Source organism: Malaya genurostris, chromosome 3, assembly GCF_030247185.1.
Source record: "Malaya genurostris strain Urasoe2022 chromosome 3, Malgen_1.1, whole genome shotgun sequence".
NCBI lineage: Eukaryota > Metazoa > Arthropoda > Insecta > Diptera > Culicidae > Malaya > Malaya genurostris.
In genome coordinates this window covers 211,463,667-211,476,723 of record NC_080572.1, presented here as the reverse complement: position 1 = coordinate 211,476,723, position 13,057 = coordinate 211,463,667, and the positions used below count along the sequence as shown (strand labels likewise).

Below are 13,057 nucleotides of genomic sequence, written 5' to 3'. Positions count from 1 at the left end.
TCATTATTGACAATCGGTTAGGAAAAATCAATGAAAATGTGATTTTTCCCGTTCCAAGTTTTTTTTCACGCACAAAATATGCCCTATCTGCATTTATGCAGCACCAGCATTGTGAATAGAATTTTGAGAACTTCAACTTTCTCGCGTCATAACTTTGTTGTTAGTCAATCGATCTTCGAAATTTGTTCACCATTGGAATGGCACTAGTTTCAGAAATAAAATGCACTAAAACATACGTAAAATAGAGTTGTCTACCTAAAGTTATAGAGAAAACTGTAAACAGAAGACCACAAAAAAGATGGGATTTTTTACAATGGTCGTAAATATCTCTGAATTCAAAGCGATGACCTATATGTTTTTATACATTATTCGATTGCTAGTCAACCCAGCTACCATTTATGCTAAGCTGACGTTTTTGCACCATCAAAAACAACCTGAAAATATACAGTGTAAATGTAAATATTGACAAATATTAAAAAAAATATTTTTAACACATAACTAAAAATGAAAGCGATTACATTTTTTGCTCTAAATTGTTAGAATCATTATCATAAAGATAGTTTTGATGAATAAAATTATATATTCTCTCAAAACAACTAAAAAAATTGGTAGAGATACATTCAATTTCTATCAGAGGAAATATATTGTCTAAAAATTTCAAGCCAGAACAGTTACGTTATTGACTAATATAATTTATAATTTTTTATATTCTACAATCAATTCATTTACAATTTGCTCAAAAATGGAGGCTTCGATTTTTTTCGATTTTTGTGCTGTACTAAAGAATGAACACATAGATCCAAATAATTTTTATGTACATATAAAACAAACTCAATTGATATCTACTACAATTTTGAATTTGTCCAACATTTCCGTAGAACCTAAAAAATCGGTGCAGGATCGAAAATTTTAAAATTTCTGTCATGCCTACAACGTTTCAGTATACACTCTAATCTCAATTTACGCGCAAAGTCGTGGGTGCGTAAATTAAATTTCGCGTAAATTGAGATTTTATTGTATCAAAATATGTTGTCATACCTCTATTGTTTGCAATCAATAGAAACTTTAATTCTTAGAGTTTCATAATTTTAATTTCACCAATAGATTTTTAGTTTTTAGATAAAACGGAAATTCTCAATTTTTGCGATGGCTTTGTACAATAAGAAAGTAGAACTTGAACTGACGGTTAGTATGTAATTTTTTTGCACCTGAAAAAAACCTGGAACGGGAAAAATCACATTTTCATTGATTTTTCCTAACCGATGGTCAATAATGATATACTTAAAATAATCTGCGAACTGTACAAAATTCGAGGGTGTAAAATTTATTGAGATCCGTTGAAAAACAGCTGAGCTATGACAGCTCAAAGTAACCGTTCCAACTTTTTTCGTTCTTGGTATTTGGAGTGTTAAAGTGAAATTAAGTACCAAAGTAAGGCGCGCAAAATTCCAAATGCATTAATTAAAAGTATTATAGGGTAAGGGCTCCCCATTTCATCTCATTTGTAAAGACGTTACTTTAAAAACCTGATTTAGCCACTAAAATTACTATAATTTTTTTCATATTCCTGCCTAATTCGCCTTGCTCCACATGGAGAATTGATTCACATTCCTAGGAAATTAGAATAATGTTAAAAAATCAGCATAAAAACATTTTTGATACGTTCGCTACTCTGCTCCTAAATCCATATCAAAGGATTTTTTTTCATCCTATCGTTGATCCTTTATTCATGCTATTAATTAGTAATGACGACAGCAATCAAAACAAAACATTGCGTACTCTTAGGCTCGAAATGTCCGAATTTTTCTTAAAAATGGCCTAATGCCATTAGACAACACACGATATTTTTTAACCAGTTTTGAATCATTTCGACGTTGAAACATTTTCGGGTCGTTTTCGTTACCTTTCGTTTTAAATTTAAAATTTTACTGTGCAGATAATTTGGTAAACTTAACAACAAAACAAAAAAGGAATTGCTTTTATTTAGGCATTAGTCTTTCTAAAAACAAAATGCAGAGCCAGAGATGCCATTTATACAGATTTATCTGTATTGTATAGATTTTTGCGTTTGCATACTGATTTAAATCAGAGTACAGATTTTATACAGATTTCCTAAATGTAATACAGATTTGTACAGGTTCATAAAAAGTGGGAAGTAAAAAATTAGACTTTTCTCTCTGAGTATTTATCAGTATTTGATTGCAGTAATTCTTTGTTAAGTTTATTAATCAACGGACAAATCGCATGTTAAAATGGAAATCTTCGCAGATATGAAGAATTATCTTTTAACATCATTATATTAATGAAAACAGATAGAGCAGATAAAGACTTTTTATGCAAAGCAAAATGTGAAAATATCTGGCATCTCTGTGCACAGCCGATGAAACACACACAGTTAACAGCGTTTTGTTGACATATAGCGGAAAGAAACCAGTGCTACTAGTTTTGCCACAATGGTTATTTTATTAGTAATTTACACGCTCTTTCTGGTAATATCCAAAGCAGAAATAGTTTTATTGAAATATTAATATCAACAATATAATTAAATTAATGTCACGGATACAAAAAAAACTTTTTGATGATAATTTGAAGAAGAAAAACGTTTTTTTTTGTAATATTATGAGAAAACTTGGCAACTTTGCGAAACCAAATGAGATGAAAACAAAGCGCAATCAAGTGAACTAAGTGAAAAACATTCATCTTATATTTTTGAAGACTTTTATTGCTTGTCGGGTAGTTTTTCAAGTTTTAATCGTTTATTAAACAAGTCGAAAGTGAACATGACTAATTATGAAGTGTTCCAGCATTCAATAGTAGTGTAATTGTGCGAAACAGTGATCATGTTTCGAGACGAATCGTTTAGTAGATATTCAGAAACATGACGAACTGTAAATCTTAAGACGAAAATGTGTCCTAAATCGAAAAGTGAGTTTGTTTTAAATGAAAAAAATCGATCACCGAAGAATTTAAAACCATTTCTTCCAATGGAAAAGTGTGACAACAGCGTAAATGTTCATTTAAAAAATATTCACAGTTTGGTTCAGGTAAGATATTATTCATGTTCAAAGTAATGAGGTTAAGGGATGAGATGGAATTAGGTGCTCAGATGAAATAGGGAGCCCTTACCCTAGCTCAAAACGTATCGTGCTAAGCCGACACATTGAAATACAGAATATTTTCAGTGATTGATTGCGGTGGGCATACGACATTTATGGTTCACTAGTAGAACAGACACTAACTATTGATGCTTATAAACCGTGAGTATTGTTAATTGACTCATATGAGGAAGACGCATTTTTGCATGTTGATTCATTCTTTGTTACACATCAAAATCTTTGGCAAGATGACAATACATCTCTTAGCTGATTATTGTACTATTGTATCACTTTATAAAGGAACTGAATAAAATTCAAACAAGATCTTTTTTATATGGAATTAGAACTGAATTGTAAGATGTTTACTAAAAATACCCCGTTTGTGAAGTGCATATCATATCAGTGTATAAGGGAATAATATTTTACCATTCCTCGTGAATTTTTGAAAGAATTATAGAAGCTTTTTGTCCACAATTGGCGAGAATATATATCTATATTTTAGAGTTCTTAAATTCGATTTGTGGATATTCTGTCGATTCGCTATACAATTTCTATTTTCAAGACGGGTTTGAATTTAGAAATCCTAGAAAGAAAAGTACAAACGATTGTGTAGAATTAGCCCGCTTAGAAAATTCCGACGCATTGCTCAACTTCCGATTATTAGAGTTATTAGATTGTTTAAGTGCGAATAATATAGTATAATCAATAAATCCTGGAAACAACTTTCTTCAATTGCAGGATATTTTTACTCAAATCGCTGACAGGATAGACTGTGAAGTGTATCAGAAGAAGGTATTTTCAATTCAGGAATATATTTAGTATGTAAATATAGTTATTTTGCTTAAACTTTTATTTACAACACGCCGGGTTCAATTCAATTTACTTTTCCTAAATTTGTTTAAATGGAAACACTTTTCACACAGCTGCTAGCCATCGGACATTAAAATGCCGGAAGCAAACAAGTTGGATGGTGCTGTCAGAATTATTTAATTCACTAATTGATTTTCTGGCCCGACAATATTTCACATTCCTATGTTAGTTTTCAGTTATCAGATATCGATATTGTGACAAGCACTTCGAGTTTGTTCCACCTAATTAGTTTGGCTTTACAATGTCAAAGTGGATTGTTGAAAACAAATTGGGAAAAGGCATTTTTAAATTCGTTCCACTTGAAGTAGTAGCCTTCGATATGGACGTTTCCCTGTTTGCAGTTCTTTTGGATTATTACTCCAACCAGGAGAAAAGAATTTCCATCCGGAAATAGGCACGACACAACAAGACGAAGGAATAATTTTCGACCTGAGATTCTTAACCGTAGGAAAAGAAACGTCACAAATAAACATTCCGTAACCAACGCTTCAACGGTGCGACGACGGTGCGAATTATAATTGATTGTGTTTTCCGAACACACTTGTCTAGAGGCAATCGATCAAACGTTCCGTACTTACCTTGCCATCGGTCTTCCGGTAACCCTCGTGGATCTTCCACACCAGCTCCGGTCCGGCACAGGCAATCTGTTTTCCAATCTCAAAGTACTGCGTAATCGGATTGTTGTCGTACGGGTTGGGCGGCGGTGCGCTCGTGCTGCTGCTTTTGAACTTGGAAAACATGGTCGCGGCCGGCATAACATTTAATTGGAAAAGCGGAATGTTGAAAGGTTTTTATGGTGAACGGTTCGCCAGGAAAGAAAAATGTGGTAGATGGAAAATCTTCTCCAGTAGCGAGTTCTTGGAATATCACTTTCTAATCACTTTCTAATCGAATTTTCGTCCAGCGATTTTCAACGAAATGCTATTCATCTATCTATTATTCAGCACACACTATTCGCCGATGGTATTTCTGTCACTGTTACGCCTGAGCATACAATTTTCCAACGAACTGCACTTTGACTCGCCGCTGATTCGGTTGCTTTGATATAATTATTTCCTAAACCGAAATTTATGGTTTCTACATCAACACTCACGATCCGAACAGATTGACTGCTCTTTCATCGGGGCACATACACACCGGCACACACATACACAAAAATACCACCTGAAGCTTGTCGATCAATTTGACAGTTCCCGCCTCGTCCGTGCTGTTTCAAATGGTGTGTATTTTTGTTTGTCTAGCACTTAGCGTCGGTGAGCGAAAATTGTGCTGTTCTTTTTTTCCTCCAACATCCGATCTCAACTGGCACGTGTGGCCGCGTGTAATTAATTTGGGGTCTTGTTTCACCCGTTGCTGGCTGGAATGATGGCCTCTCGAAGGTAGGGACGTATCGCACCAGAATAGGGCTTCTATTACTGGTAACCGAACGACCCACGTTTTAGTGGTTCCACATTCCACGTTTCAACCGGTCGGTGGTTCAATCAGTCACGGATCCGTTGGTTTTTTTTGTGGAACGATGAAAAGCACACAACTGGTTGTTACCTTTCCTGACACTTTTTGCCCGACGATGAAACCGTTCTGATGAATTTGCTCACTACGTCCAAACAGGTTTCTTCATGCTGGAAGAAAATAGAGATCATATATTAGAACATAATCTGACACTTGGTTACGAACAAGGTTACGAAACGGAGCAGTTCTAAGCAAAAATCTAAAACATCCAAAATTTTCAATAATATATATTTCAGAAACGGTAGGTCCGATCGATTTAGTATGTTTATATTTCAAAAAGAACACTTAAAATTCAAATATCTTAAAAGAGAGATTTTTTGTGTGTTTTTTGATATTTTGTAGCTGAAGTCCAAAATAAAATATTTGTCAAATTTATAGAATAGGGAAATGATATTTGAAAAAGTTGCATAGTTTCAAAATAATGTAAATTTGTGAAAATTGCGAAAACAATATTTTTATTTGTTTTTAAACAAAATTTTATAAAAGAACGCTAAATTTCCAATTAAATCGATGTGAATCAAAAGTTTGCTATATGCTACCGTTCTCGAGATACAGCAGTTTGAAAAAATATCGGGAAATTTATTTTTGTAACGTTTTTAGGATGATTATTTGAGTTTATTAGAAAAATGTTTTTTCCCGAAATAATTTTATTTTAAGTTCTTAAACAACGTTTGAGAGACGCATTTAGTAAACATTTCTTATTGTTCAAAGATATTCTCAATTTTTATACTAGCATGATAGTTTGAAAATTGTCTAATTTTTATTTTATCTACAGAAACTGGAAAGAATTAATGGTATTTTTGTGTTCCTTGGATAGTAATTACTTTTGAATATTATTCATTAAGACGTTGCTTGGTATTTCATACTCTAATGTAGTTGCACAGGAAAAGAAAATTCATTTTAGTTGTTCTTCCTTTCGCTTTTCAGCGCAATCGAATAGTTCCTTTACATTTTTAATACAATGCTCCCGTTCCTTAGCAAGACTTGCCCTTGTAGCCATGCGTTTTATTGTTCCTCCTACGGTATCACAAAATGCCATTTAAAACCATAGTTATTCTTATATTGGCAGAGACTACAAAAGTTTTTTCTATTTTTATATTGTAATGCAGCTCCATCGGACAAGAAATAAATTTTGTTCACTTGTAACTGGTTTTCTTGTCGTATAGAATCAATCATTTTTGTGATAAATAAGTTAACGAATATGGAATTGTGACGCAAATCTTCGGAAATAACTACAAATGATTGAGCATGTCGTTTCACTAAAAACAAATCGCAAATGGATGAATAGTGCCTTGCTGCGCATTCCAGTGATGACTTTGAATTTTATCTTGCAGTACAAAAGTGTAGTTTTCCGAAAAATCACATATAGCTAAAAATTCTCCTTCCTGCATTTAATTTTTTGCATTTTTCCAACAAGTAGACTGCTTTTTTTTAAATAAATTATGCGGTATCAATTTCTCTAGCTTATGAACAAAATAGGACACAAACTCTTCTTTCTGTTTTATAAACGTTTCTATATTGCGTCTGTCAGCCGTGACCCTTGTGGTCTTAAATCATGGTAAAACTTATTGGAAGTTTACTAAATCTAGCTTACCTTATAGAAAAAAGTCTGTAGAACCGAATGGAAGACCCTACACTGGCCGCACGAAGCGTTCTGGTGACTATTTTACCCCATTTCTCCATTCCATGATATCTTATTGTAAATCGTCCTTAAATCTCGGTAAAATAGTCACCAGAACGTTTCGTGAGGCCAGTGTAGGTTCTTCCATTCGATTCTCCAGACTTTTTTTTACATAAGATAAGCTAGATTTAGCAAACTTGCAAGAAGCTTTACCAAGATTTAAGGACGATTTACAGTAAGGATCTCATGAAATGGAGGAATTGTGGTAAAATAACCACCAAAATGTTTTGTGCGGCCAGTGTGGGTACTTCTAATCGATTTTCCAGACTTTTTTACATGAAAGTAGGCTATTCCAGAATACCGCACTCGACTTCTTTTCAATTTACAGAGCAAATGTTTTAGGAAACTCCAAAATTGATGTACATTTGGGGTAAAACGAGCAGGATTGTGATTCGTGCGGTCATTGTAAACCATTCCATTGAATTCCTTGGACGTTTTTTCATAAACATAAACGCTTTAGTTTGTTGACCTATCTCAGAATTCTTTGCGGGTTTTCATAGATTTTTCCCACTGTGCGCTGTATTTCGAAAACCGTAGCATATAGCAAAATTTGTAATAACATCTTCATTAGGAATTTAGCGTTCTTTCACAAAATTTCGTAGAAAAATATAAAAATGTTTGTCATGATTTTCGAAAATTTACATTATTTAGAAAATATGAAACGTTTCAAATATCATTTCTCCATTATAGAAAATGACAGCATTTCACATTTGGACATCAGCTATAACATATAAAAAAACTACAAGGATCAGCCCCATGTAGTTGTTCGAGCCATTGATGTGGAACAAGGCAACCAAAATTTCTAATGATCTACAATCAAACAGTTCAATCAATCGTCACACTTTTGAATCCGCTTTTGCATGAGAGTCTGCCTAGATTTATCTTGATTAGCAACCAACACCGAACATTGTTTGTTTTATAGCCGACGACACCAATATCCCAAATGTATGCAATTATATCTTTGTACATACTTGCGATACGGATTTCGATATTTAAGCTTCGCTTCGCCAAGCTTGTGTTCAAGTTTTGTATGCAAGTAGTTGTTTTTATAGCGTTAAGTTTCTCTACCATTCTGCAATTTCGGTTGAAGCGATAAACTTTTTCTCATTATCAATCGAGTTCATCTTATATAAATTAGAAATTTATCTTACGCAGGCGAAACGACATAACATAGAATTTCATCCGAGCTTGCATGACACAAGATCAGAGCATACCAATTAAAGCTTCAAATCGTTTTATGGCGCTTTTTGTCTTGCTGTCTAGTAACAATCTACCTCTAGCATGCTACGCGTATTATTCGGAAGAGAAAGGACACGAAGAGAATCTCTCATTGTTACTTAGGTCGAAATGAACATTTTATACAGTATTATTGAAAATTTTTAATGGATTTTTGTTTAGCCCCTTCTCAAAAGTAAGACTAGAGCAAAAAGGGTAAATTAACCGCAAAAAAATTATGCAAAACTTGAGCAAAATCAAAAATGACAAAAATCTAAAAACCAAAAAATCTGTCATTTGCGATGAAATTGCTCAGCAGCTTCCTTCGAATTATGAGATGATGCATCTATGCCTACACTGAAAATAATGTGCACGTTAGCATCATATGCAAAGCATTTGAACTATCACTACTTGTAGAACACATGAAATTCATGAAAACATACACTTAACTCATAAAATAAGTGTAAAACCTGTTGATGTTTAGTGGAAATCATGTTACATTTATCTGAAATGCACATCAAAATGGAAAGATATATCGTTACCTCTAGATTCTACATCAATTTCATATGAATGTCACAATATTTTTCATATAGATATCAATTGAAACACAGTTGACCGAATACATTTGTGCTGTACTCATTTCCACTTGAAAATGAAGTGTTTAACACATGTAGTTCGATTCAATAGCAAAACACATCACATCCAAAAGAAAAACACATCGAAGTTAAGTGAAAAATAATCTCATCCTGCATCTTCGTGAATTTGCACATGAAATCTTAAAACAAATCGCTTTGGTTATGTATTGCCATGAAAAAGCACATTAAATTGAAGTGCTATTTACATATGAATCAATCGTACAAATATTTATCAGTGTAATTATTGACGACTACGGAACAAAACACGTAAGTTAGTGATACTGAAGTAATGAGCCTTCTGTTAGGTTTTTTACTGTCACTGCTAACCTCAATCGTATGAACACATTTTGACAGTTCAGCAGTACTATTTGTAAATAGTTTTTTTGCTTGTCGGTTGACAAACATTTAAGACTGTTCACGACCCATATCGCCTAAATAGAATCTCAAAACATTTGTTGACGATTCTATATGGTTTGTTTCAGAGATTTATTAAATAACAGTGACTAGTTACGAAGTTTAAAGATGATTGTTTGAGATGTGTTTCTCAAATTTTTTATTGTCGCTTTTGCTTGACCCAGTTTCCACCCTAACTGCTGTCAAATCGTTTGTTTGAAGCTAGTTTCAACATCGTTGAACTGAAAATCGAGTCAGTTTCGAACCTGGTTTCCATGTCAGGTTTGCTAAGTGCGAAACCAACACAGTTTCGTTAAAAGTGTTTGTTTGAAGAAACTACCCTGGGTCAGTTTCAGTTTTCTCAAGCGAAAACATGTTCCTGTAAAGATTAAAACAATGTAGAAGAATATCCAACAAAAAACTCAGTTTTCCTTTATTTTACTTTATTTTCCCATAAATTATCGAACAGAATATCATCGCTACGATAAAGAAATTAAGATTTTACTCGAACTATAACGTTCGACTGTTTGTTTACCACATTTTGACGTTACGACAAAAAATCCAGGTTTTACACGAACATGGCATAACCTCACCAAATTTGTAGAATGAACATAAAGACTGTCCAAGAAAGTATGGACGCACTTTGTTTTCGCTGTAAATAATTCACAAGTGTTAGATATTCAAATTTTATTCGATATACTGATAATATTAGACTACAACAACAGAATATTATTCTCAACATTTGCTACTTAGCCATTGTAGACTAGCTGGCGCAACGTTCCTCATTAAATTCCGTACAGACTTCTTGGCGACAAGTTTTGACACTTTTTCCAATCTTTTTCGAACCGTTGAATGGTTTCGTCTGCCGAGACATGTTTCCTAAGATGTGCCTTCGGTAATGCCCAAAATTCCTCAATAGGTCGAAGTTGTGGGCAATTTTGTAGATTCATGTCTTTTGGGACGAAAGTGACATTTTTGGTAGTATACCATTCTACCGTTGATTTCGTGTAGTGGCAAGAAGCAAGATCTGGCCAGAAGATAACAGGATCCTTGTGGTTTCGAATCATGGGTAGAAATTGTTTTTGTAAACATTCCTTGACGTATATATTCCGCTGTTCATTGAAGCATTTGTGATTAGGGATTTCGAAATCTTACCGCAGCTACCAATTGCTTGCCAGACCATAGCTTTCTTACCAAATTTTTCGACTTCAATCGATGTCTCGTACTTGTTTAACACTTGCCCTTCTCGCACCGTATAATATTGTAGTCCCGGCAAGGATTTTTAATCGAGTTTCACGTAGGTTTCGCCGTCCATGATTATTCAGTTCAAATTTCCAGCAAGAATCGTATTGTACAGCTTTCGAACCCTCGGCCTGATCGATGCTTCTTGTTTCGAACTTCAAACGTTCTTTATCACGAAGAACATTTGACTTCGAAGTGCCCACTTTTATGGCCACATCCCGAACTGAAACCTCCTTCTTTTGCTCGAACGCCTTCAATATACGTTTATCCAACTGAGGGTTAGCAGGAGCTTTTTTCGACCCGTTTTCGGTTTATCCTCAAAGTTGTTATCCTCACCGATCTTCCTGATTGCATTTCGCACGGCTTTTTCACTTACTCCTACCATTTTTGCTATCTTTTTCAGTGACAGCTCACGTTCTGTGCACCATTTGTACACAATATTTCGACGTTGTTCTTCTGAAAGTCCACGCATTTCGAACCAAACTAATGAAAACGAATAAACAACTGCACAAGTGGTTAGAGAAGAGTGTAAACAAAAAGACGCAGCCATAAAAATTGACAGAAACTGAACCGTTGCGAAATGGCAGCGGTTTTTGGTTGCGTCCATACTTGCTGGGACAGTCTTTAATTTGACAGCTAACGGTGGTTTGTTGAAATGTTTATTCCAATATGAATTCATTTTGTAAGGTTTTGCACGATGACGACACAAATGAACTGTGGATGAATCAAATTCATCTTTGGTTTGTTTTCACTGGAATTTAGGAATTAGGTTTTGCAAGATTACATCACTAATGAACTCATGATGAGTAAAGTTCATTTTTTGACGTTTACCGGTGGTTTGTTTACATATATATTAACATGTATTTAAATTAGATTTAAGCAACAGCTGCTGTAACAACTAGAACAATTTACCAACATTTGAAAAACTTCAATTTTTGATTAAAGAATAGTAACTTAGAAACCAGAATATCATTCTACAGATCAAAAGAAATTTATATGCCATACTGTCTGTTATTAGAAAAATTGGTATGTATTATTACTTATAATAAATCCTTCGTCAATACGTCATACCCATTTGAATGCATACGATTATTCATCATCAATAGTATTGTCAAAATGTCGAGTATTGACAATAATATCACCTTATGTGAAAGCCACTAATCATTTGGATTGACAATAATATTGATTTGTGTAGTCCACCTACTGACAAGAGACTAGACAAGAGCGGACACGGTGTGCCTAAAAATGATATTATATTACTGAATGAAAAAAAAAGAAAGAACGGACACTCAAGTCAGGGAATGAGCCAGCACATGAGTCAGCTCACGAACTAGAACCCAATACAGAAGAATGAGTCAGAAGAAGGACCTGCACATCAGTTGAATTGCGAGCTGGTTCTACGAAGCACAAGACTCTCGATCTAGTAGCAACACGGCACATGAGCGTGTGCTTCAGACTTCGTGTGCGTGTTTCGTATTTCAGCGAACCAGGAGCTCTATCGATACGGCTCTCTTTTCTTACTAGCACACGCTAGCTTTAAGTATATTTTGTAGTTTTTTTTTTATTTTCTAGTGCCTTAATGACTATTCTTATAAATGTTGGTAAATTGTTTTAGCTGTAACTTCGTCGCTTTTCAATTCATACTAGTCAAGGTTGCACCAAAATGTGGGCTTTAAGTTTCGATTTAAAATAAAATTATTCAAAGAAATGTTTTTGCCTATCTCATATAGAAAGGCTGTGCAATCGCTGTGAAAAAAGCGACTTTACAACAGAGGCCCGGAGAGCCGAGTGCCATATACCATTCGGCTCAGTTCGTCGAGATCACAAAATGTCTGTGTGTGTGTGTTTGTGTGTATGTTTATATATGTATGTGACAAATAATGTTACTCAATTTTCTCAGAGATGGCTGAAGCGCTTTTCACAAACTCAGATTCAAATGAAAGGTCTTAAGGTCCCATAGACTGTTGTTATATTTTATATAGTTCCGACTTCCGGTTCCGGCACAACAGGGCGATATGTACCAAAATAAAGGTAAAAATAGTCACACACACAGTTCGAAAAATTCTTGTGATTTTATATCTTATCAGATGCACATAAATGAAGTGTCATATTTCACCCAAATTTATATTCAAGAACATGTAAAATTGTGTGATTCGAAAATTACATGGCTTTAAAACGAAAGGAATAAAAATCAAAAGATCGACATCAACAACGCGGCTTGAATCGAAAAACATTAGATCACAAAGCACACCAGTTAGTCGACTGAGCCACAGAAGCACATATGTGCTTGGCTGGTAAATCGTGCATATAAATTCATACAGTCTCACTTGCTAACCGAGTGCAAATTACACTCGGAGCCAGTAAATTTCTGCACGAATGGAATAATGTGTCATTTGAGAAGTTCAGTAGGTATGAAG

General features: G+C 34.4%; 1 protein-coding gene across 4 annotated transcripts in view; it reads right to left on the bottom strand.

The window, feature by feature from the left end:
• Nucleotides 1–13,057, bottom strand: part of LOC131438110 (SCY1-like protein 2) — a 360,702-nt gene that overhangs the window by 277,199 nt on the left and 70,446 nt on the right. For all 4 annotated transcript variants that reach the window (XM_058607920.1, XM_058607921.1, XM_058607922.1 and 1 more), the window contains exon 2: nucleotides 4,544–5,584. In XM_058607920.1, the coding sequence (XP_058463903.1) occupies nucleotides 4,544–4,720 (177 nt within the window). In that variant the 5' untranslated portion in view covers nucleotides 4,721–5,584. The remainder of the gene's footprint in view (nucleotides 1–4,543; nucleotides 5,585–13,057) is intronic.